The sequence below is a fragment of the Onychostruthus taczanowskii genome, unplaced genomic scaffold, assembly GCF_017590055.1.
Source record: "Onychostruthus taczanowskii isolate IOZ18803 unplaced genomic scaffold, ASM1759005v1 scaffold1, whole genome shotgun sequence".
Classification (NCBI taxonomy): Eukaryota; Metazoa; Chordata; class Aves; order Passeriformes; family Passeridae; genus Onychostruthus; species Onychostruthus taczanowskii.
The window spans coordinates 20,890,948-20,917,289 of record NW_024496525.1 but is presented as its reverse complement, the minus strand read 5'-3'; the positions used below and the strand labels follow the sequence as shown (position 1 = coordinate 20,917,289).

Below are 26,342 nucleotides of genomic sequence, written 5' to 3'. Positions count from 1 at the left end.
TGTATGTCATGGGTAAGAAATGTTTAAAGTGAAGAAGAATCCTGGGAAGAGCTAAGAGTCATAAGCATATGTACTTCAGTAGTTGTTTTGTTTGTAATGTGACCTAGAAGGGTATTGTCAAGAGGAAGTAAGCATTTTTTGTGAGGCAAAATGAAAAATTTCCCATACAAAATTTTGTTTTCCTGCTTGTTTTTTTTTTTTTTTTTATCATATCTCCTGCAGGCAACCGCCACTTCCTTCCCACTTCTCCTCTCAGGGATTATGGAGACTCCCAGGGCAATAAACACCGAAGGTCTAGATCTGCAAGTGTTCGGTTTGTCAGTGAGGCAGAAAATGTGGAGCAGGTACGGAGCACTAATGGGAGTTGCTGTTCCAAACAGTCAATATGTTTGCTGTTTGAGAGTCAAAGAGTCTCAAAGACTCTTTGTTTTACATTAAATGAGGTGATTCTGAACATGCAGCTAAGAATGTTTCAGTTATGATTTGTGCTTTCAGTTGTTACCTGCTTTTTTCATTAGGCAGTCACCTCTTGTATCTGCATGAAATTTCATGTAAATCATTATAGAGAAAAAGATGCAGATGGTAGTGATATCAAAAGTAAAATATGAAAATAATCTCCCTACTTTTTAAGCTGTCTAATGACAAAGAAAAATAATCTCTGAATAGCTTGTTTAGTCTGGAGAAGGCTGAGAGGGGATCTCAGTAATGCATATTATTATCTCTAACATGGATGTCAAGAGGATGGTGCCAGACTGTTCAGTGGTGCCCAGTCACAGGACAGAGAGCAATGGCCATAAACTAAAACACAAGAAGTTCCACATCAGTGTGAGGAAGAGCTTTACAGTGAGTATGGTAGAGCACTGGCACAGACTTCCCAGGGAGGTTATGGAGTCTCCCTGTCTGGAGACATTCAGAACCCACCTGGACAAGTTCCTGTGTCACCTTTTCTAGGTGACCCTCTCTTGGCAGGGTGTCACCATTGAGTCAGGAATGGATGAATGAGTGACACACTCCAGATCTCTTCAGGAGGCTAACAATATTTTTATTAGGAACCCATTCCTTTTTATACACTGTTCAGACACAGGTGGACCTGATTGGTCCTTTAATCAGCACACCTCACATGACTGGCTAATTGAGACACCCTTTGGTAAGCATCTTATGGGAAAACAGCTGCAAGATTGTTTTAGTCCTTTCTCTCAGCCTTCTCAAAACTCCCTAGAACAATTCTTGGGAAAGTTGATCTGGCTTTCTCTCTCTGACCAGGTTGTCAGTATCCACAGCAGGGGGCTTGGAAGGGATGACCTCCAGAGGTCCCTTCCAGCCAGTTAACATTCACCTTTGTGCTGCAGTTCAGTGAGGCTCTGAAGGGGATTATTCTGCTTTAGTTAATGGTGTAGGGTCTTAGAGCTTTTGTTTTTAGTTTAGTGTAGCTTGACTTGATTTTAAATCAGGTAGTTCTTCATCATAGTTCTTGGTCTGACCTGTGAGTGGGATAATTTGAGCCTGTATTTCAGGGAGATGATGGGAGAAGATGTGTGTGCCACAGGTAATTCATATCCCTTAACATGCTTGCGGACATCAGAAAAAGTAAATTAATTACCTTAATTGATAAGATTGTAGTGTTTCTGTTATCCTACAGGTAGAGAAGAGATTTCACTACCTGGTTTTGCTTTTTGCAGACAGGGTGGCTAGACTTGCTTGAGTGAATCTGTGCAGACTAATATTAAAGAAGCTGATTGTAAGGTATTGATATTGACTTTATAAAATCAGTCTCAGCTTCCATATAATTTTATACTTAACTACAACAAGTTTTCTCAGATGACTTTTTGGGAAGCTATAGAAATTTTAGGCTTTTATTTAACCCTGTTTCATTGTATTTTCAATCTAGTTCTCCCCCTATTCCTTCCTCTCCCAAGATAAGTGTAGAAAATAATCCTTGGAAGGAAACAATATTATATGGAAGTCTTTCCTCCCAACCATCCAAAATGCTTAGGACTATTGTAGATTATTTCTAGATATTATATAAATATCTTGGAAATTTTATTCAAGGGAATTCCTGCAATGCATGCAGCGTTCTTCATATTAAGTAACTGTATAGGCAAATAGCTTTATTTTTTTTTTTTCTGGTTTTGATGATAACTGCTGGTTTATTCCTTATTCTTGCTTTTCAGTGAATGAATGTGGCTTTTTCTTTTCATTAACTATTTTGTAAGAAGAGTGTAGTGCTTTGAGGAACGATGAACTAGAAGTAGCCATTGATCATGATTATAGGTAGAAATTACACCAGAGATAAAGCTGTACTGCTTAAGTAAAGTTGTGGCTTTTTCTTTTTTTCTGCAACCACTGTCTCTTTATTTCCATTCTGACTTTTTCTGGCTGAAGTAATTTTTCAGCCAAATGGTCTTTTAACACATTTAAGTCCCTCTTCTTCTTAGCACGTACATTTTGAAAACACAATTTGTTATTTCAAAGTCTCTCAGGTCAGGTTAGATTTTCTGGTTAATTACACAGGGGAGGTAGTAGTGACTGTGTCTGAATGTTGAGGGCAGTCAGCTTGGTTGTGGAAGATCCAGGTTTAAATCTAGGGCACAGAACAAAGGAATATAAATTAGGGTTTTTCATAATGATAATCCTGGCCATGGAATTGTTGACAGCAGCAGATTGCATTAGGATGGATTAACTGTCACTTTCTGTCCCATGAACAATGAATGACCTATTCATTTTTTTATTTGCTCCCTTTGATGATAAATTGGGAGCCTGCTGAATGGGGAAAATGGGAGGTGTGTGGGTTTTTTTTTTGTTTTTTTTTGTTTTTTTTTGTTTTTTTTTGTTTTTTTTTGTTTTTTTTTTTTTTTTCCCCCAAGTCTTGGGCAAGTTAAAATACCTATTCTTGGTAGTTCCTGAATATATTATACTGTTCTGCTTGTTTAATTTCAATTTCCTATGTAATCTATTTATAGTAGCATATATAGCTGGGCAGAACTTTGTTTTACCAGTACTAGTATCTATTAACATGAAACATGTCCCTCCTGAACATTACTTGTTCAGATATTTCAGTTTGCTTTGCATTAAGTTAAAGAGGGGGTATAGTGTCTAAGCTCTGAACCAGAGAAAAAAACCATAGTTAGGAAACTTGGTTTAGCAAATAAAGTACTGAAAGTTAAACTACAGTGAGCAAGTATTGTGAAGGGTGGATTGAAATAGAAATGCGTAAGGCTCATCCAGTCATCCAGGCTCAGCTACAGTTCATGGAGTTTTGTTATTTTTTAGGTTATTTTTATCTGCTTTATTTTAAAAAGTGTGTACATGTGTAGATAAGTATTTTTGGAATATCACAGAAAAAAGGGTTCCCTAAGCCTTGGCATAATTTGTGTACTTTCATTTGCAGCTGCATTCTTTCCACCAGTCTCTTCGAGATCTCAGCAGTGAACAAGTGCGCCTGGGAGATGACATCAGTCGCGAGCTTTCAAGAAGAAATCGGTATAAACAGAATGTAACTCCGTGTGGAAAAAATTCTTAAACTCTTTTATTTCAAAAAATAATTTTGGGGAGAATGAGTGATTGTGGAACATGTAGATGAAAGCAGGATTATGAACTGCTTGTTGTGTGTCATCTGCTGCAGTATTTATAAATGTGAATAACACCTACTGATTCAAATTTGTATAATATATTGGGCTTTCCTCAGTTTTTTCAAATATATGCACAAAATGGCAAGGTTTTGGGGATTTCTTTTATTATAGCTTTGATCCTAGTTTGTTCTTGTTACTGAGTCCCTTCAGGACAAACTCTCCTGCAGGCCATAATGTATATATTTTCTCAACATGTGGTGCTTTGTTCAATACCAATAACAGGAGTTAGACTGTTAATTCCTAGCAAGAAAGGACTGTTCAAAAGGACTGCATATATGTGTCCATAATTTTTCACTTGTTGACCTGATACCTGGCTGATATTAAGATGCTCTATTTCTTCACTTGAGGAATGGGAATGTTTTTTGTCATGAATTTTCCATTTGAGGCTTGTTTCTCATTATGTTATAAATTATTATGAATGGGCTGTAGTACAAATTGAGGTAGCAAAAAAATTCTGGGGGGGTTGTGGCTGCTTAAAATTGTCATGGGTGTTACTTAGCTTTTGCACTGTAGAATATTGTCTTATTTATATTTTTCTATGAAGGACTGATGCTGAATTAAGAAAGACTCTAGAAGAATTGTCTGAAAAGCTCACTGAGTCCCAAAGACAAGAAACGGTGAGTGTGACTAACATGAAAATGATTATTTAAATCTAGTATTTTAAACAAGATGTGGGCTTCTAGTTTAACTTATGTGTTGGTAATTGGTATGACATGCTGATATGTATATCTGAGCATGATCTTATTTGGGCTGCTATAGGTTGTTGAAATGCTACCCTTCAATAATGAAATCAGCAAGACAAGTTGTTTATTTCAGGTGTTTGAAATATACAAGTTGTATATTTCAAGTGTTTTACAGGTGTGTGTATTGTGAATTTTTCTGTTACAAAATTCACAGCCTTGGAGAAAGCTGCTTTTTTACTTTGAACATTGGTTTGAATGCTGTTATAATTGTTGAAGGTATCTTTGGAAAGATCCAAGCTTTCCCATGTTATGATGATAAATACTATTGTTTCTTCCTCCATCCCTCCCTCCCTGTTCTTTTCAATCTTTATCATCTGTGTAGCAAAATGGAAGGAGTCTCTTTGGGCTGTACTCCTCTCTAAAGGCTTCCTGACAAAATGTAGCAAAGGACAAAGGACAGCCATGACAGTCTTTTCTTTTTTGTCTTCTGTATTTGCTGGAAGCAGACTGACTGCACTCTGTATTACTTAAGTATGAAAGAGATCTGCTACTGAGATCAAAGTCAAACAGCATATTGCTGTAGGAACAGGAGAAGTTGATAATTGCCCCAGTGATTAGTAGGTGAGAATCCTGTAAGTAGTAGTGAGATGTTTGTCACTGATAACAATATTGTTGGCATGGACCACTTGTTGGTACCAGCAGACTTAATAAATGTACTTGTGTAAATTCATGTTTCCAGATTCAACTGGACATTGATTCAAGAGACACTATCTGTACCAGTTATGTTCTTGATATGATAGGATGTTTCCAGATTCAACTGGACATTGATTCAAGAGACACTATATCTGTAGTAGTTATGTTCTTGATATGATAGTGTTCATCAGGGAAAGAAGACTTGCCTTGTCGGCCTTTGTAGAAAAATATGATGGGGTTATCTTTGTTAGAATGTTAATTTTGATTTCTCCTAGTAGCCTGGTAAGATAAAGTAAGTTTATCTGATAAAGAATTCTTGATACTTGAAAAATGCTGTGTTTTTCCTGTAGCTTATTTTTTTCTCTTTCATGTACTAGGAAATTAGCAAACTCAGTTTTAACCAAGGTGGTTCTCAAGAAAATAGCTGCTACAGCTGTCTACATTACAACTGTTCAGTGCCATTGCGTGAGAGAAGCAAACCCTCCTCAATCCTCTGGAATGGAGGCATCCACTGTCTGTTCATTAATGAAAGAAATAACTAGTTCTTTGACCTCCTACAGTAGGGTTTCAAGATATGAAATTGAGGGTTACAACTTTTGACCTGAGAGAAGCAAAAAATGAGAGAGGTGAGGTATAACAAGGAGGTCTCCTGTAGTATGTTAATGGTAAGGGCAATATCAGAAGAGTAAGCCTCTTAGTTGGGAGGGAGCATTGTAATGCAATAAAGCTATGAAAACTGAAATATTTACTGATATTCTTTTAGTGAAGACACAAATGCTGCAGTAAGCTGCAGTGAGTTGATTTTTATTTGTAGCACTAGTAAAAATTCACCTGGAATGTTCTGTTCATTGGTGATTACTGACTTTATGAAGAACATCATAAAGCCAGAAGGAAAGAAGACTGGAAAGAGGAGAGGGAAAAAAAGAAAAAGGGGAAAAATAAAAAGGCCACTAATTCAAAGATTTCCTGGTAAAGATAGAAGAATAGCTGGGGTTCAGTTTGCAGAAGAAACAGGTCATTAGAAAGGATCTAGCCATGTATAATGAATGGCCAAAAAATGGAAGTTTGCTGTATGATATAAGAACAGAAAGTCATCTAATGATAATTTTGTCCGATAGAAGTCCAATCACCAGTGAGTTAGGAGCTTCTTGGTCTGGAAGTGATCTGTGTGCTTTCTGTACTGAGAAATATTCCCTCTGTGAATTTCTTTTTTGGAACTTGTCCAGTGTTTGTTATAAATTGTGTATCTTTATGATCTTATCTTATAGCAAAGGGTTCTCAAAATAGATTATATATTGTGAGAAGAGCTGCTGTTTTTTTGGTGATCTGGTTTTTTTGGTTATTTTGTGTATATGTGTTTTGGTTAATGTGTTTTGTCTTGAGTTTTTTTGTTAGTTGTTGTAGGGTGTTTATTTGTTTGGATTTTAAATCTAATTTTTCATCCCTAATTTTAACTTGGGAGGTTGTTCAATTTCTTCAGAGGCTTTTCAGAGTGTTACTTTTTGGGCCAAAAAATTCTGACTTAATTGTCTGTTGTGTCCAGCCAATTCCCCATCATTTGAATAGCCTGGTGGTAGCAACATTGTGCACTGCTGCTTTACCAGGGCTCTCTGATCCTAGGTGTGGATTCCTTGCCCTTGTCCAAAGCCTAGTGATCTCCTATTGGACCTGATGAGGCTGGCAAAATCAATGAGATGAGGTAAATGCAAAAAAGAGGAATTTAGTATGGATATTAGAAATAAAAATAACTCTCATGGTATACATAGCAAAGCATGCGATTAGAGTGCATGTAGAAACTAGAGTCTCTTATTGTGGATATTTGACATATATATATTTATGCATTTAGGAATTCTTCTAATGAGATTGCTTAATTCAGAATTGATTGTCATTGGTGAAAGTGAGTGGAGTAGGACATATAATACCTTTTTTCTCAAAACTTAAATGCAAAGTTGTTCAGGAACTTTTGTCCTTAGTGCCTTTAGGCTTGGGAGTGTTTATCACCTCAGGCATTGCCATCCTTGTATTTATATTCTTCTGTATGATTCTTGGCAATAAATTGTCAACTTGAAATCTTGATAATGTCACAGGATGAGCTCATGGTAGAAACATTCTTTTCGGTTCAGTGTCCTTAAGTCTTTTATTTTTTTGAGGCATATGTCTAAATTCTTACAGTTTGGTATATTTGGGGCTGTTTGAAAATTGCCTGTTTGTAGATATGTGATGATAATGGTCTAAGTCACTACAGTTCTTCTGAGTCACTAGTTCAGAATTTATTTTTATAAGAGTTTATGATTTTTAGAGCCTTTTTGATGCTGCATTTGAGTACTTTAGGATTCACACATCACAATCAAAGCACCATTTTTTACCTGTAAAGAGAGCTTTTCCATGCCAATATAAAAAACAGATGACATTGAAGGTTGCATAGTTGGATGCCTGTTTCAAGTAAAGCACTCTTCATGGCCTTCGACGAGAATCTATGTGCAGTTTTGCTAAAAAACCTTTCTGGTTCTGCAACTCTCTATATCAAAATCTTTTTCTTAGCTAGACATTTTGTGAGATTCATTTGTTCTTGAAAAGGGTCTGGAAGTTTGCTAGACAGGCATATATAATCAATCAGAAAGAATATTGACTTGCTTTATGGTTATATAAGATAGCCCTCTTGGATATTTTGTTGCAATTGCTTGGATAGAAGCACAACTCAAATAGCACAAGATTCTGATCTTTATACATAAAAAGCAACTTCATCACAGTTGAACACAGTTTAGTTAAAAATAAGTAGATGCTTAATTGAGATGGTGCTGTTATAAAATGATGGTAAACTGTCTCTGGAAGAAGACAATGCCAAGTGAAATGGGTCTAACATGGTGTTACTGTGGTTATGGTACCTCAGAGGCTGGGATTATTGTCAAGTAATAAACTGTCCCTCAGAAGATCTGGTATAAGGATTTTTGGTGCTGCACAGGTGACTTGTAAAAGATATAACATATATTATCATTTGCCATGAGGGGAAAGCTTAACAATATTTAAAGATATATCTCTGAAAAAATTATGCTTTTTTGTGATTTTAATACTCCTGTTTCAAGTATGCATTGATGATAAAATGGGTCACAGCAAGAACAGCAGCAAAAATCTGTTGAAATAGATTTCTGTTAGCAGGACTTTTTGCACTAGAAATAACAGTGGAAAGCTGAAAAACAGGGCAGAAATTCAATAAGTAGGATGGTGCTTTTTGTACAGTAAGCATGCAGCATCTTCCACGAGATTATATTTAGCTGCATGACTTAAATGTCACCCTAGTTTTAAAAAGGACGTTCTGTTCTTTTTGTTTAATTGTGGGGAAGGGGAGGAACTTTTTGATAGCAGCAAAATCTATGAAAACAGATTAAGCTACCTGAAACCTGTATGTAGAGACACAGCTCTAGTGTCATTATTATTATTCAGATAGTCTGTGTTGCTAAAAATGCATGCTTGAAATCACATCCTAATATGTTCTTAATGCAGTAATTTAGTGCTAGTATTTCATTGTGTAAAGCCTCTATATTTTTTGTACTGTCCTTTGGTGAAGCATTTGTCTACGCTAAGATTTTTGATAACAGTCAGAGGTGAAGCTATGTACTTTCATGGTAGAAGTGTGGTTCTGAGTCAAGGTCATTTGGGACAAAGGAAGACAAGTATGTTTTTAAGTTTACTCTGCATGTACTACTTATTAAATTAATTGTTACTATTTTTTTTTTAATCCCTACTGTTGTATGCCACAGGCTCTGTGACAATCTTAGGAAGGTCAGACAGGCTACAAAAATAGGGAACGTAATTCTTGTGGGTGATTAAAGCCTTGCTGAAATGCCAAGGTGTAACCAATATCATACCAATGTACAAAGTATGGGAAACAAATAGGAGCTTTAAGTAGCATCAAACTGTTCGGTGGTTTGTGTTGGTTGTGGGTTTTTTTTTATTAGTTTCTTAAAGAGGATTATGTCTGTAACTGAAATTTCCATGACAAATATAATGATACATAATCTGTCTTTTTTAGTACCTTGTTAGAAATAATACAACTGTTGTATTCTGGAGTGAGTTGAAGGAAATCAGAGGCAAGACAAATCACCTCATAAGGTTACTTTCTTACTTGTTCTGAGTTAGTGATAATTTGTAATGAAATCTGAACTTTTCAGGAATCTAAAGCCTGTCTAGTGCTGCTTCTGTCATGTTATCTTCTGTGCATGCTAGACCTATGACAGTGAAGAAGTTACTGAACTCTCCTTTGGAATGTCATCTTTGGGGGTGACGATACTTTTAAATCTTCTGTGAAGTCAAAATTGTATTTTTCTTTCGTAATAGTCCATTATAGTTAGTGCACTGAATTAGTGCTTAATAGCACTAAAGCTATTAAGAAAGTGCTTCATTGAAAAAAGGTGCACGAGAGAGCAGAGAAAGCTTCTGTCTTCAGAAGCACATAGTCAAAACTTTGAAAAAAATGTTAAAAGATTACTGTTTCATTTTTTTATTTTAGATATGTATGGGGAAAAAGATAACTTATTTCCTTGGTTTCAGGAAAGATATAAGCAGTTTAATGACAGTGTTATTTTCTGTTCCTACTACATGGTATCATTGTTTCTGCTAGCTGGAGTATTTTATGAATTCTGAGAAGTAACGCTAAGTGGTACTTGTCCAAACAAACTTTGCGATATGGTCTTTGTCTTTTTTTATACATTAGTTTTTAGTAAGTAATTTTTCTGGAGTATGGCTGCAGAGCTTTCCTAACTTGAAGTGTGTGGTTTGATGCAGTATCAGGCATCTCCTGATGGTTTTAGGAAAAAAATACAATATTCTTGTAAGCTGACTGTTCATCTGGCTGCACAAACAAGAAGTGTTTTCGGAGAGATTTATTCTGTTGTAAAGAAAAGGAGTGTTTTGTTCATTAAGCCTTGTGAAGCCCAGATCATAAGTGTAGCCTTAATTGTCTTTCTATTACTACTTCTGTTGCCATTAAGAAAGCTTGACGTATAAAACTTATGACATAAGTTGTGTTGCTCATAGTAAAATTTTCTATCCTTGCATATGCCTAGTGCTAATAGAAGTGTGCTTAGCAGAGAAAGATGAGAACTTATTCACCCCCACATACATCAAAAGCTGATAGTTGAATGGTGTTTTATTTTTATCTCTTTTTATCTCTATCGTTCTCTTTTTATCTGATTGTAATTTGGTAATAGATATATTGCTTTCTGGTGGTTTAAAATAGTTAATTTTAAGGTAGGGAGGAAATGATACATAAATATTTTTCTTACTAATCTTAAACAAAATAAATTTAATTTGCTGCCTCAAGAGGGTGCTGTCTGCTAGCAGCTTGAATTGCAAAAGTGAAGTAATTCTGGTGTTCTAGTCTGAGTTTTTATGTTCATAATCCAAGTTGCTTTAATAAACACCTATTGTTTGTGTTCGTTTCTACATGGATTCACAAAATACTCGGGAAAAAGCTTAAAGTGATGTAATTATTTTGTGTTATTACAGTCATTCTCAAGTATTTAGTCCTTGTTTACTACTTTTTACACACAGATTTTGGATCATGAAAGAGGCAAACATTGGTCTGTTTTGCAGGTTGGAGATGTGAAAGAAATGTCCTTCCAGGGGTTCAGCAGGCTTATGACAGATAAGCTAAGACTTTTGTATTGCAACTTCACATTAGGCTGCTCTAACCTTGATAATGAGATATTTAACCCTTGAGTAGAACCACCACTGTAGAGAAAAATATGCATATGCATAAAGGAGAATACTGCTAGCAAGATAACAGTTTGGTTCCCTGCCTGAGTACTTCTGGAGTACTGACTGCTATAACTAGTTATTTTCTCTACCATTCTAGATTTGCTTTAATAAAATACAAATTATGTTCTCTTTTCATGTTGCCCCATAATCTGTTTATGTTTTTGCCATTGATATATTCATATGTATTAAAAGGCACACTAATTTCCTGCAGCATGTGTTTTTTCCTTTTGAAGGTATCAGAACGGGTAGAGAGAAGACTTCAGGAGATAGAAGAAGAAATGCGTGCTGAAAGACAGCTCGTAGAAAGGCGCCAGGACCAGCTGGGCCACATGTCTCTTCAATTACAGGAGGTATGCAAACGAAAGCTTCCCTTGTATTTAGGATTTAGTTAGGAACACGTTGCATTTGTGAGCCTGTGTCTGTCAAATTGGCAGAAGTGCTCCTATCTTGGGCACATGTTTTAACTCTCAGTCCAGCTGACATTGTTTTGATGATCAGGTAATACCAAGCACAGTCTCAGTCCTTCATTATATTGTCTTGACTGTGTTTTGACCTTTTTGGTAACTGCCACAAATCTTCCAAGAACCTGACCCCTATGCCCTTCCTGAAAACCTAAGCAAACAAAAGCAAGTTATTAGCTGGGCTTTTTCAATTAAAAGGTTTTATTTTCTAAAAGGTAAACTTTGCTTGCACACGCAAATGAGCACATTAATTTATTTCAACAAACAATCTAAAGCACTGTAGTGGCCAGACAACTTTTCATTGCTTTTCAGTTTTATTCAACAATACCTGATGAAATAAAAAATACTGTTTAGGAGACAAATAGAAATGTTTAGAATATAAGTTAAAATTTGAGACAGGAATTAGCTTTATTTTTCTTGTTTTAGAAAACATATGAAAAATACTTATTTCTTTTTGATTTTACTTCTGCTTGCAAAATCTGTGTCATAACATAGTGTGACTTTTTATTTCACTCCACTTAAGATAAGATTTGCAATGGTAACTCTATCTGTGCAACAGGTTACTATAATTGAGAAGAAATATGCAATTCCTTCGTTTTTACTCTTAGTGTTTGCAACATAACTTTTTGGAAGGCTTTATACTGTGCAGTGATACTGAGGAACATTCCTCATGATGCTACATATTTCATGTAAAGCTAGAGACTGTTCAAAGAAGTCATATTTTAGAAGGTGAGATGCTTTTTTTTATATAGATAAAAAGTAACATTTATCAAAAGGCTTGGCATCCTTCTGCCAGTATTTCAGAAAGACTTATTGTTTCATTTTCTCTCCAGTTCATCCCCTAGTGGGTGAAAAGAACTAGAGTACTGAATTTCAGTTTTCATTGCTCTTTAATATGCCTATGTCTACTTCTAGATTCTTCAGTTGTGTCTTCAGACTGGGGAAGGGATGCCTAATGCAGTGTATAGGTGTGATTTGATAATGTTATCTGCAGAGTGGAACAATCTTATTTTATCCTTTTAAAGGGATGATACCTTGTATTCTCTAAAGATACATTGACACTGCCATAGTTTCCTTAGAAAGAAAACTTGAATTCAAGTGAATGAGTTCAAATGTAGTTCAAAGACTTTTCATATGATTTTTCATAGGTCATATGAATGATCATAGTCTATGTGATCATGAGCCTTCAGGCTGGGTGCCTTTATTTTTGATAGCTCATCTTTTGAATTTCATGCAAAAATAATGTGAAATACTAAGTACATCCTAGACCTTCTATTCCCCTAAGATGTCCAGCTGTGAACTAAGATGGTTTAGTAGTTTCTACTGTAAATTCTCCTTTATTTTTGTAAGTTATTTTTCCTGAGGAGCCCCTTTTTAAAATACAGTTTAAGTTGCAGTGTTTTAAAAAGCATGTACTTGAACTGCCTTGCATTCTTTTGCGTAGCCTAGTGAGAATAAAGTAAATAAATTTTTTGCTACAATTGTTATTTGGATGAAACATGTTTCTGCATAATTTTGAGCTTGTTATCTTGTTATTCTGTTTCTTGTCCTTTTTAATTAGAATTGTGAGTTAGATGGACTCTAAACTCTGACAGTGGCCTCAGTCTTGCAGTAATCATTGCACAGGCATAATGTTCTGTTGAAGTCTACTTCTGTTTTCATTTATTTCTCCAAGATGCTTCCCAAGTAACATTTCTGGAAAGGAGGTAGTGTTTGGACTGAGTTTTGAAATCTTGTCATTAATATGGCCTGAATGATTTACAGAGAAATACTATTTAAAGCATTTGTGGCTGTTTAATGATATAATTTTTTCATTAGCTTGCCTGTTGCACATTTCAAACAAAATAAGATTTTACTTTTGCATGTGATCAGTAATTGCTCTAATTAAGAAATTTGTGACATTTGTGAGGATTAAATGCTTTTTTTTTTCAGTGAAGTGCAATGCCTGTAACTGACCACTACTTGTCAGTGTTTTACCGTCTTATGCGAATCACCTTCCTAAATTACAATTATTAAATTATATAGTTTCAGGATCTAACACAACGTGATGATACATTTATTTTCGCCTTTCTCTTGTCTGTCTTTCCTTTCAGTTTTTTGTATAATGTGCAAGCTTATTTGTACTGTAGTATTACATATAACTATAATCATAGACTGATTATTAATCAGGAAGATATCTACGTGTATACTGACCATTAAGAAAGCTTGACATATAAAATGTTGTATCTTTAAGTTTTGAATTTGCATTTTTGTTTTGAATCTTTAACCTGTCTGTGCTGTAGTTGTAGAAAAACTATTTTCTGCACATTTTATGTCTCTTTTACCTTAGTGTGTATAGGTATATTTAATCAGCAATTACTGCAAATTAGAAAATAGCAATTAGTGAACAAATTAATGCAAATTGTATATCTTATTTTTTTCTATATTCCTGATATAAGCATGTTTCTGATTAGAAAGAAGAACAAGCATCTTGCTGGGGGTATTGACTTGTATACGTGAATTGCTTTAACAACTGCATTTGTTGTGTAAATGGAAACTATTTTGCGATACTTCAGTGCTTCTTTTTCTTTGAATATAAAGACACCATCCCCTCTTACTTTTTGTTTGCATTTTTACATCTATTTTCTAAAACAAGATCAAATATCATTCTTAAAAATGTTTTCTTTGCATTCTTTTCTGTGTGTTGGGTGCCCTGGATGGCTTTACAAAATTTTGTGCTTGGCTTCCAGGATTTTGGTGAAATGTGTCCATGTGTTCATGCTTGGCATGCTTTAGGTAAACAGAATCATCATTATTGAACCTTTTGCATCCACTGACTGTGGTGAGGCAGTGACTGCAGTTATGTCTTAAGCTAGCAAATTGGGTAGGCCAGGAAGCATTTTATAGCTTTCTCCTTGTGCAACTGTACGCTTAGATTCTCTTTGCCTCCCACTACAAATACCGTGAACTGCAAGAAGCTGGTGGACAGAGAGTGGGGTAAATTGATGGTCAAAAGTGTTATTGAACATTGTTTATTGCATATCTTTATCATTGATCTTTTTAGACAAACATAAACTTGATCTGTGCTCTGAGACACCTGGATATTTTTGTGCATTGTTGATACTTGCTCTTTGGCTCTGTGCTATGCCACCTGTGGCCAATGGTTTCTGTTTTGATTGTAGTTTGAATCTGACTCTTGCTTGGAACATGAGCAAGTCTCATACATATCTGTCACTGAAATAGCTAGGTAGTCCCTTTTTAACTTCCTGGCTGGTATGTTTAGGTAGCATACTTGGAGCCATGCTAATCACTAATGTAGCAAGTTAGGGAAGATATTTTCATTCAGATTAGGATGTGATACATTTTTGCCTTACTTAAATTATAGCTTGAGGCTTTTCTGCTTGTATGTTTGTGATAGTATGAAAAACTTACTGATCAGTCTCACTTTGAAAGAGCAAGTATCAGTTTGTGGTCTGTACACAGCTTTCAAAAAGTCTGGTTTTATTTAAAAAGAAAAAACAACACAGCAAAACCAAACTGTGACCAAATCCCAAACCCTAAGAAAAGTTAGGCTTAAGTTGCTGTAAAAGTTATGATTTGCTCTTGAAAGATTGTCATGTGTTGGAAAGATTGAGAACTTGAGTTGTTTCACAATCATTCCCATAGTGTTCCTCATGTATAAGAAAAATTAATCTATGAAGGAGTAAGTTATGGTTTTGAAGTTTTGGGGTTCGACAGATGTTCTGTGTATGTGGATGAGGTATGCTCAGTTGGGGTATGCCAGCTACATTTGTATTCTAATGCTGTTTTATGCTAGTGAACTCTTTATAAAGACCTGTAAGAATTGCTCTACTTGGTCAAATTAGGAGTTCATCTAGCCTGACCACCCAGCAGGCAGTGGAACGTGTAGCTGGTCCTTCCCATAGCCATGCTGTGATGACCTGTGTTCATGGAAGTTCTCTGTCTCCTTGTGGCCTCCTATATACCTGCCTCCTTCAAGGCCTCATCAACCTTGTCAGTCTCTTCCGGACCAACCCAGACACTAGTGCTTTCAGAGGAGGATCTTGGCAGGAGAATCCTGTTGACCGTAGGCCTGTTCCCATTCCTTGGTGCTTCAGCTTCTTTGGGCAGTGTCTGCCTGCTGTTTGGGAGCCATCAGGGAGGAGTGTGTGCTTGAACTGTTGTCCTTAGCATTATTTTCCTAGTTCCCATTTTTGACATTTGACTTCCGCAACCCCTTCTTTGGGTACAACAAATGAAATCAAAGAATCAGTTGGATCTTTACTTGTTTTGTTTGGTTTTTTCTTTTACCCCTCCCAAGAGAAAGCTTATATAGTGATCTTTAGTGGAGAAAAAAATGAGTGTGGCCCAAAACAATAAGAGAGAATTATTTAAAAAGGAGTACAGAAAGTACAGAATTAGCTTTTACCTGTACAATTTCTGTTGACATTTGTCTGGCTGTGGATGACCAGGTGTTTCCATTTCCTGATGACATTTTGATTAACTGCTTACCTGGCACCTACTGGTACAGTGCATGTTTCATGGTCTGAGCAGTGCACATGTAATATGTTTCATTTACTGTAACATTACTTCTTTTTTGCAGTATTTTAGTTCTGGGGTATCTGTCTATATCTCTCTCTATGTATGAGCTGTTATTTTCCTTAAAATGAAATGGCTATGGGCTATTTTTACGATATGCAGAAAATAAAATGGAAGGTTATATTTATAGTATCAGTTACAGTAAAGGAAGCATTTCTGTTTGAAATTATTCCTATTTAATAGCCTGAATATCAGTCAGTGAAGTTGAAATGACATATTTATTTCCATTTCTTTTGGGAATTAGCATGTGCTGCTGATGCAGAGATATTTTTTGGTTTCAGCAGGAATAATCTTTGAAAATTTTACTAGTACTCCTGAATCCAGCCCAACTGTAATATTTTCTTTATGATTCTGACCTCTCTAGCCGAATTTGTACAAGAAAGCGTGCATGTTTGGTACTATGTTAATTATTAATTTAGTGCCAAGAGTAAAGTTGGCCTAAAGTTGACTGTCTATAACAAAGCTTCTATTTTTGCTAGTAAAACTGATGGTCGATTGCAGTTAATAGACATCATATATTCCAAGTAGGCTGTTCTGAACCAATACTTCTGGTCGTTAAAAATAAAGAAAAAAACACAATCCAAAACAAAAAACCAATGAACTTGGGTAATGCAAAACCAGCATTAGCGGAAGAGATGATCTTAGGCTTTTTGGGACTTCTCCCAGGAGCCTTTTTGAGTAAAACATGTGCATTGTTGAGTTTTATAATTGACTGGAATGATAGATTTAAATCTCTACTGAATACTTAGGAAACTACCTTAAATGTGTTACAGTCTTCTATTATCTGATTAGGGATCAGTATGACTAAAAGTATAACTCTTTATGTGGCATAATATTTTCAATGGCATAGTTATGACTAATGTCTTCCATGGTCTCAGATTTTAATGTAAGCTGTTCAGGCAGAAGAGTAATCCAAACTGTACTGAAACCCTTAGGTTTTCTGAGGTGAGATTGTAAGAGGGAGGTAAGTATATAAAGCCATTTATTTTCTCCAGAAAGCTACTTTTAAAACCAAAACTTCTAAAGCTGAATGCCTGGCTTCACTGAAGTTGATTAATATCTTGTATTCTGTTTTCATACACTGAAATTGCTCTTCAGTGTACAGTGAGGAGAAAATGTTCAAAAACTGAATGAAATGGCACAATTTATAGGGACAGATTTCAAGGAAGATAAGAGATTTTCCTGTAAATGTAAAATGAAAATGCTGCTTGGGAATGACAGACTGGGAAAAAGAACTTTATTTCTAGAAAGGCTTTGTGTTTTTGTTATTGTTCTGTTGTGGTTTTAGTGAGTAATTATGGAAGGAATAGATGTAGTTATGCTTCAAGATATGGGATGAAAGTAAAAGATTTGTGCTCAGGTACCTAATTAATTGATTTGTGATTAGTGTGAAAAATACTTGGTCATGTTGAGCAGATAACTGTGATTTATAAACAGTTACAGAAATTCATGGCAAATTATCAGTATATGGCTACTGATCTCTCAGCTGATGTTTCTAAGTGATATTTAAAATGGCCCAATGATGTTACCATAGCTTGAGATATCTAAACTTGATGTATCTGTCATGTCTAATACTTCCTTTGCCAGTGATTAGCTGTGTTTTGCAAATAGTGTTGGTTTGCAGAGGGACAAAATTTTGAAAGTGATATTTAATGCATTTTATTTTTGTAAGATGGTTTAGAAAGTGTACACATGTGATTTTAGATACCTCAGTCTGAGAGGGAATGGGAAAAGTCCCCATGGATTTGGTTTTTTTGTTATTGTTGTGAAGGAAGGGCACATCAGTGTTGGTAGTTTTTGATCAGGAAAGTTTCAGTGGATTCAGTTGTAGTTCTACGGCTTTAAGCATCTGTCCAGATTCAGAAGAAATAACCTTTTCCTTTTTTTACTTTTGACTTCTCACACAACCTTATGGTAGTGTTTTCTTGACTACAGCACATTGAACTTCATAACATGCACACTTTATGTTAGAGAATATGTTCTTTTTCTCTGATACTAATCTGTAGGGGATGTCTTGAGCCTTTTAGACCTTAATCTAAAGGTGTTTGGGGTCAGCTTGTGAGTCTGGAGCTCTATACATCGGAAGGATGTTAGTGCTGCTTTAGACTTTGTGTTTGTCCCTGTTCTCTGCATGGGTGTGTTTATGTATGCATGAACTTATATTTATCTTTTCATAACAATATACATTGGCTTTACATGGGAATTAGATGCAGACAGAAAGCATTTGTCTAGATCTTCTTTATTAAATGTATCAGCAGATTCATTTAATAAATAACCTTGGAATGATGGCTTCTGTAAATTTTCGATGAAGTTTGCAATATATATTTCTCCTCTAAAGGTTTTAAGGAAGCAAGATGTTAAAGCAGATGAAACAGAACTCATGAGAAACAAACTTGTGAAATATGAAAGCGAAAAGCACCAGGTAAGACTTAATTTTTTCCTTTTTGTGTGGTTTTAAATGAGTGTATAGTGTCATCTGTTACAGTATATGCTTCTTTTTTCTGAGAAACCAGCAGAACAAAACTTTCTTTACTCTTTAAGAATTCAAGGTGTGGGATTTTTTTCTGCATCAGAGGCACTGTGACTACAGCTATGCTCAGTTTTTGTCTCTCCTTCAAAGCTCTCCAGTTATAGTATGTTACTTCTGGTGACTCTTCCATCCTTCCAGGCAGACAGATTTATAACTTGAGCATTATCCTTGATTTCTTTATATATTTTGTCTCTGAATTTGTATGTAGTCTGCTGTTGCTTATTTGCAGCAGCTCAAAGCAACTTTTCTTCATCCCTGCAGCTAACCCATGCTGGTTATTTTGCACCATAGTTATTATTAATTACTCTTACTGAACTGTTGCCATATTTCACTCTTTCTTTTCATAGAAAACAAAATTTCTTTTATTTCTATTCTAGTAGGATGCTAGGGCTGTATTATGCTTTCCCTGTTTTTTTTTCCACTTGGATCAAGTTTATCATCTTTCAAAGGTATACCCCTTTATGCTAAGCATTTATGTAGTGTAGTGTTTTATGTAGTGTTTTACGTTATGTTGTTCTCTTCATTCCCTTAATGTTGGTCCTGTTTACTTTGCCCATTTGCCAGGCTTTCAACATCCTCCTTGTGATTGCTATCTCAACAATAACTATTTCTGCTGTCAAAACCTCTATTTATTTCCAAGTTGATCTTTGAACTATTTATGGAAAAAGTCATCAAAAAATATTTGAAGCTTTTGCTTTCATTTCTTTTTTTTTTTTTTTTTTTTAATGGTCATCGGTGTGATGACTGTTTCTGGTTACACATTTTGAATATTATGTTTTATGAAATTTAGGGCACTTCAGTTTTTTAGTCTTCTTGTTTCCAGAATAATTCAAATACATCATCTTGCACAACACAGAAACCCCATAGATTTTACCAATTACAGTTCTACCAATGCATGTCATCTTTAACACTTCTTGGAATAAACTATTTACCAAAGGTGACTTAAAATATTAAGTCATTATTAATTTTGAGTTTGAAACTATGTTTCAAATCCAGGGACAATGTTTTTGAAACTTTGTTAAAACTTATCTTCCATTTTTTTACTTTAAACCCAGTAAAAATTTGCTTTTGTGATTTTTGTTTTAGGTGATATAAATTATTTTATGTCTTTATATGACCTAGAATATTGTACAAAAATTATAGACTGTAAGTAAAATTCTCTTTATGTAATTTAAATAAATATTGCAGGGATTTAGTACAAATGAAGCTTTGCTTAAAATTTTGGACAAATAAAAATACTGTGTATATTATACCACATTTTAGATAGATGCTTATATGGATGAATTTGTGTCAAAATTAAATGTTAAAATACACTTTTATATTATGATGACTACATTGCTTTTCTTTCTTCATCATCCTCTGAAATGAAAGCTTGAGCAGGAATTGGAGCAGTCCCGGAAAAAGTTGAGTGAATCTGAAGGCAGTAGAGAAGCTCTTTTGCATCAGGTAACTGCTTTAGTGTAGTAAAAATCCTAAGGTTTTCATATTAGATTGTGTCTGAGTCTTTTTATTTAATATTCTTACCTCATACTGTGATAAAATTGTTTTATGAAGGAAGGCATGAGGTATAGGAAGACAGGTTTGAGTGTGTGTAATATGTGGACTGAGCTCGTTATACTTTTTCTGCTTTCCAAACTTTTATGTGTATACGTTCATGTGTATTAATTATAGTAGTGATAGTAATGGTATGTTTTCAGTGCATAAACACATGATGTGAAATTTCCTTTCATAATATGCTTTAGAACTACTCCTATATTAGTAATCACTGTTCTGCAAAGCATGTGCTATAATTGGTGAAATGAGATAAATCAATGACCTAGAAGTATTTGCTACATTGTAACATGCAATAAAAGCAAATAAATACCTGAAAAAGTGTCTAAAAGTGTGCTAAAAATAATAGCTATTGATGTATGTATGATTAAACTTAAAATTTGTAGGAATTTGGATTATAACTTTAGAAAAAAGTCCTTTCTCCTAAACATCTTTCCTTTAGAGGGGCTGGATAAAAAGACTGAAATAACTAGGGAGGAGGCAATTGGCATTCTCATCTTTTAGCATTAGTTGTTTGACTTGTGTATCTAGCAGAAGTTTGAGTTAGCTATATTACTGCTTTGAATTTAAATAATTGTGAATGGAATATAGAGTAATATGAATTAGAGGTCTTTTTCTTCAATTCAACTTTAGCATGTTGGATTTTCTCTATTTTCCTACACATTGTCATCTTTCTAATAGTATAGTATAGTGCTATTCTATATATGATAGAAAGGAAAAATGTGAAGAGCCCCTGTGTTTCTTATGAATATATACATTGTATTTTTAAAGAGCACAATTTAAATAAAACATACTGTTTATTAAATTTGTATAGACATTTTCACTAGCTATGTAGAAAGACAGTTGCAGCATATAATATGGTAGCATTTTGTTTCGTCTAGAGAAATTAATGCCCATCTGTGGTCAACATAAATTGTTTCCTTTAATTTTGAATAATGAATTTGTGGCCTATAGGAAGTAGTTTGTCTTTTTGTTTACCATCTGCAGTACTCTCAAGATGTATTTTTATAAATATTTTTTGTGTGTAGTATTTTTTTAGGATTTAATAGAAGAATGGTATTTATGATTTTTGTTGTTTTTCATTAAACTTTTGATGCTTGTGCATATATTTTAGATTGAGGATCTTCGTTCTCAGCTTTTGAGAGCAGAAGAAGACCGTGTAGAATTGCAACATCAAATCTCATATGCTGCTATGCGTCGCCAGAGCTATCAGGATGTACAAGATGATGACAGGAGAATTAGAGCAGGTACAACTAATATTTTGCACTGGAGACCTGCAAGCTAGTTAATAGGCATGGACATTAATTTTATCTTAGAGCTGCAGTCTAATTCTCCTATTGTTTTGACAAAACCAGCCAATTAATTCCTCAGATTTAAGTTAATATGTATTGGCACCTGAATATTAACAGGCAAATAGCAATGACGGTTAATTTATGGTAAAATATTTTGATTTGCATGGTTAAAACAAATAAGACAGTTTTAGCAAACTGAATAGTGTTTTTACAGAAGAAAATTGTGTATTATTTTTAAATAATAATTTTCCAGAAAAGTTGCATTTCAGTCCATTTGCAGTTTGATTTCTGCCATCTTAAAAATCATAATAGGAGTCATTGATTAGGTAATTAATAAGGCTGATGACTTTCTGGTAGAATTTCTAAGCCACATGTCCCTGAATGGTTAAGAAAATTTTTCTGTATGATACAGTCAGGGCTTCTGTTTGCACTATGTTATAGTTTTAGAGTTGGAATAGTTTTATTTATAAGACGAATATTTTAAACAATTTGAAGATATAATTGCATATTAAATTACCACTTTAGCAAGGTCTGCAATTAATTGCTAGTTCTCTATCTGTATTTAAAATAGGCATTAGAGAAAGTCTTTATCTTTCTTCTTATTACCATAGCAATGTATTACTCAAGGTAGTAGAGAAATAGTGACTATTCTAGAGTCCAGTGTCTCTGGGACTGTTTAATTGGTTTGGCTAATGACATATTTTTGTATTTTTGTACTTCACCTTCTGAATTATCTTGGTTTTTAAAATAGACCTCTGACTCTGTGTTTTACAAACCTCATACAGAGCACTGGAAATGGGCTTACCTTCAGAAGTGTAATGCAAAATAATAATCTCAATAGTTTTTTCTCCAATCATGTTAATGTATCTGCTTAAAAGTTAGCTTATTTGAAACAATATGCCTTACATATTAATAAAAGCATATTTTAACTTTCCTATTGATCTTATAAATCAAAACAGTTGTAAAAATATGAAAAAAATAAAAATGTAATGTAACTCTTAAAATACATGCATACATTTATATAATTTTTGCTGTTGTGTTTCACCTTGCTGTGTTATTCCTGTTTCATCAAAGATCTATGGGTAGAAGACAAGTAGAGATTTTTTTTTTCCTTTTAACTCTAGTAGTTATTTATGACTTAAGACCTTTGAATTTCTGATTGAGAGAATTTATATCTTACTCTTATCAAAATCTTTAGTTGTAGTTTCAGGATTCAGACATAAAATTCTCAGATAATGTGACTTTCAAAGTGGGAGGTATTACTCTGGTGAGATAAAAACTTGGCCTTGAAGCTGATGGCCAAATTTCGTTTACACCAGAACCTGGCCACTGTTTCTGCCATCCTATTTTATTTTATTTTATTCAGTTTTGCTGCGGCTTTGATTGTTTTGGTTGGTTTTTTATTTGAGGAGAGCAGCTGTGTGCAGGGGGAAGATTGGAAACCCCTATAAAATGATGGAAAAGTACTGTTTTATTCTGTTATTAAAATGTTAATAGTTTATGATACAGGTATACCATTTTTTCACAGGTGTTTTGATGAAAATCAGTAGTTGTAGAATAGTCTCGAGTGGAGAAATAAATTGCCAGAAATTAATTGAGATAAAATTAATATATCATGAGTTGGTATTTCTACTGAATGTGTTGCTCTGTTCTTACTGTTTTACAGTAGCTGAAAGATATGAGAGAGAGAAGCAAGATCTAGAGAAACATATTTTGGAACTTAAAGCAAAGCTGAATCACAATGCTGTAATGTCAGAAGTAGAAGAACTGAAGAGATGTATAGAGCGTAAGGACAAAGAGAAAGCACAGCTTGTAATGCACATACAGGTGAGGTGGGTTTTGTTGGTTTTTGCTTGGTAGTGTTTTATTTTTCAAATAATTTTTCATCTGTTCAACATTAGGTGATAGATCAGGGATTAACCTTTGAAACTAAGAGCAACTGTCATGCTCATTATTTATTGTGTAAAGAACTTTGAAAAATTGTTTGAGTTTGCCAACTTTTTTCTCTCCCATGTAATACCAAAAAAGGTATTTGCTGTTGACTATGATTTCATGGTTTGGATTACTTCTCTTTCCCACATGCAAAGAAAAGTTGATCTGATTTTATCAGCACTTACTGTTAATAATGGTTTTTGGAACTACTTTTATAAGGTAGTACTTTCTTATTCCCCATTTCGTCATTCCTCAGAACTGAAGTTCAACTTTAAAACTTGAGATACCTTGTTCTCTGAGAGAGTGTAGTAGAGTAACAAAAGTAGGTTACAATTTCCATTTTTTTAGTGATTAAATTCAATATAGTAATATAATCATAAGTAATAGTAGTCTTCTTTGTGGTAAGCATATCATAATGTTTAATGTGATTCTCTATGAGAAGGATAACAGCAGCCTTTTGTACTGGAATTTTAGTTAGAAGACTTTGACCATAAAATGAGATCTAAGTAGGCAGTAGCGTTCTTATTGAAGATGGGAAGTTTCTGTATTTCTTGTTCTTGTATAGATTTGTCATTGGTAGTAGAATGGCTGAACAGTAACGATTTTCTTCTGTCTCCTGTGACTGTCAGGAGAAAAGAGTTTGTTTGCAAAACCATGTGTATTATTTTAGTAGTCAAGGACTTGACTTTTTGTGTTTTGGTGTTCTGTAAGCAAGAGATTTTGTATTTTTTTTCCTGATGTAGGTACTTATCTATGAAATGATATTGCATCACTTTGGAAATTCAAATGTAGGAATTTTTTTGTCTTCATGGATTTTCATAGATTTACAGGACTATACTCCTCCTTTGACTTCTGTTGCTCCTTTACCTTGTCAGCTTCTCTGCTGATTTAAATCAAACTAATACATCAAATTACGTTTGGAAAAAATGGCCTTCTTAAAAGTTCCTACATGCTTTATGAAATTTGGTCATTGAATAGGCTTAGAAAGACCTAAAGTGTTTCTGTAGAGGGTAAGATGAGCAGAACTCCTTTCCTGGTGTCCATCAGCATTTATATTCTAGCTGGTCAATAAAACCTATGACTAACTGAAAACATTCTGGGTTTTTATTTTGTTGTGCCTGAGAAACTAATTATTTTGGTGACAGGAATTAATGGGGTAAGAACCCACATAAAACAAATTATTTTAAACTTCTGCTTGTAGAACATGCTTTCTTGAGGGTCAGAATGATTTTATAATACTAATTTCCTGCCCTGAAAATACTCATGCAATAGTGCTCAGTTGGGGTCATTGTCATTTCTCTGAGTTAGAAATCTTTGACTTCCCTCATTTTCTCAACAGAAAATACTTTGTACTTCTTATCTGCTTCCCACTGCCTTTCTCCTACAGGGGCAGTAACAGGAAAATAACTAGTGTGTTTTTCTTTTAATGAGACATCAAGGAATGCAAGGATGTGAATTTCTAAACTTGTGTACTAACAAAGCATTTTGTCAAGCCTGTTCTAACAGCTGCTCCTATGAGATAGTCTGATTCCCAGTTGGAAGTGACCAGTCATGTTTGACTTGGGTGTGATTTATCTTTGTTTAGTGGGGAGAATCTAACTTGCCTCTGATGTACATGTGATACTAGAAATTTCTTTTGATTTATTGAAATGCCATTGTTTGCAACAATTTGAGTTGTGTGCGTTTTACCTTTAGCCTCCAACAGTTGCCATAAAATCACAGTGTGATGTAAAATGGAGAGGATGAAAAAGGTTAAAACGTATTCTTAAGCTCATGTTTAGAAGTGAATTCAATCTTAAATTAGTTTTAAAATTGAATATTTATTTTCAGCTACTCTAGTTTACGTAAGGGAGCGGTTGTGAGATCTTCCAAATGTATTTAACTGTCTTAAATACATTTTTCTGCATGAAGCCAAATAGATACGGGGCTGTTATGGCTAACTATTAAGACTGAACTATTATAACTAAGAAATAAACAAAGTACACAATTTATAAAGATGCAATACCTTACTTTCTCCATAAGTGTTTTTGGACTCTTTGAAGTCTTTTTGACTCTTTTAGCCTGAGAACTTGTTTGATTTACTAATTACACTTCATTTGGATTTGGTGTTAGTATTCTTATAGTATTGTCTAGTACAGCAGTCAGTTTGTCAAAATATTTCAGTTTTTCTGAGGGGAAATTATTGATATGTTTAATTAATGTTAGAATTCTTCAGTAATATAAGTCTTTCAGTTTTATAAATATTGATTCATATTCTCACTAAAATTTACTTTTACTTTTTCTTCTACAAATGAAGCTGTTAGCCAATTAAATGCCAGTAGCGCAAGCCTTTATAGAGCAGAAAGAATTTTGGCAACTGCACCATGTTAACACCGAGATGCACATTTATCATACATAACTAGAAATTCAAAAGCACAGATCACTACGCTTGAATCTCCTGTTTTGATATAGAAACAGAGTGTGGAGATACTTCCTCTGTCCTCTTGCTTGACAGGGTTGGCTTAATAAAATGTTGACTTGCTATGATGCTGTTTTCTACCTGATTTCAACTGTTGGGTCTGTGCTGGCTTAACTCTTTTAAGCAAAGTGCAAACTCTTTGTTAAGGTTTATCTAGTTTACACATATTGTAAAAATATAACATTAAAAGTCATTTTATACTGGTACATCCATGTCAAAATCCGGTTTTCCTCCCCATGCAAATAGCTCATGTTGATAAATTAGTTGTGCTTCAAGGTAAATATCTAAAACAAATGTTCCTCTTTTTACTGTACTGTAAATCAATAAATTGGAGGTTGATTTACTTCTACACAATAAGAGGAATGTTTGCAGTTAATTGAATGTTATTTTCTGTGTTTAAAATTAGACTCATATTTCATTAAAAAGTTTGTGTGAGTGGTAGTTTTGTTAATGAAGTGTGTACTCTGGGGGGAAATATATATAACTATTAATTTAAATAGTTATAACTATATAGCTATTTTTTAATGGTGCAACATTGAGTACTACATCAATTTAATCTGACATCCTCTATGGTGTCTCCAGAAAGACATGAAATAGGAAGTGATAATAGCATGTGTAATCACATGACTGAAAAAATGATGACCCATTTTAGAAAATCTGTGGAACAGTAAATGTAATATCTGATTGTATTTTATGAGGCTATTTTTAACTTCTGCTATACTAAATTTAAATCTTTGTCTTGAAAGAAGTATTGTCATCTGTTTTCATTGGAAATTAA

General features: G+C 34.3%; 1 protein-coding gene across 2 annotated transcripts in view; it reads left to right on the top strand.

Annotated features, from left to right (window-relative positions):
* CEP128 (centrosomal protein 128) overlaps positions 1-26,342 on the top strand; it is a 96,337-nt gene that overhangs the window by 6,601 nt on the left and 63,394 nt on the right. For both annotated transcript variants that reach the window (XM_041397521.1, XM_041397512.1), the window contains 8 exons: positions 223-344; positions 3,389-3,480; positions 4,174-4,246; positions 10,996-11,112; positions 18,140-18,223; positions 19,703-19,777; positions 20,997-21,129; positions 22,841-23,001. In XM_041397521.1, the coding sequence (XP_041253455.1) occupies positions 223-344; positions 3,389-3,480; positions 4,174-4,246; positions 10,996-11,112; positions 18,140-18,223; positions 19,703-19,777; positions 20,997-21,129; positions 22,841-23,001 (857 nt within the window). The remainder of the gene's footprint in view (positions 1-222; positions 345-3,388; positions 3,481-4,173; positions 4,247-10,995; positions 11,113-18,139; positions 18,224-19,702; positions 19,778-20,996; positions 21,130-22,840; positions 23,002-26,342) is intronic.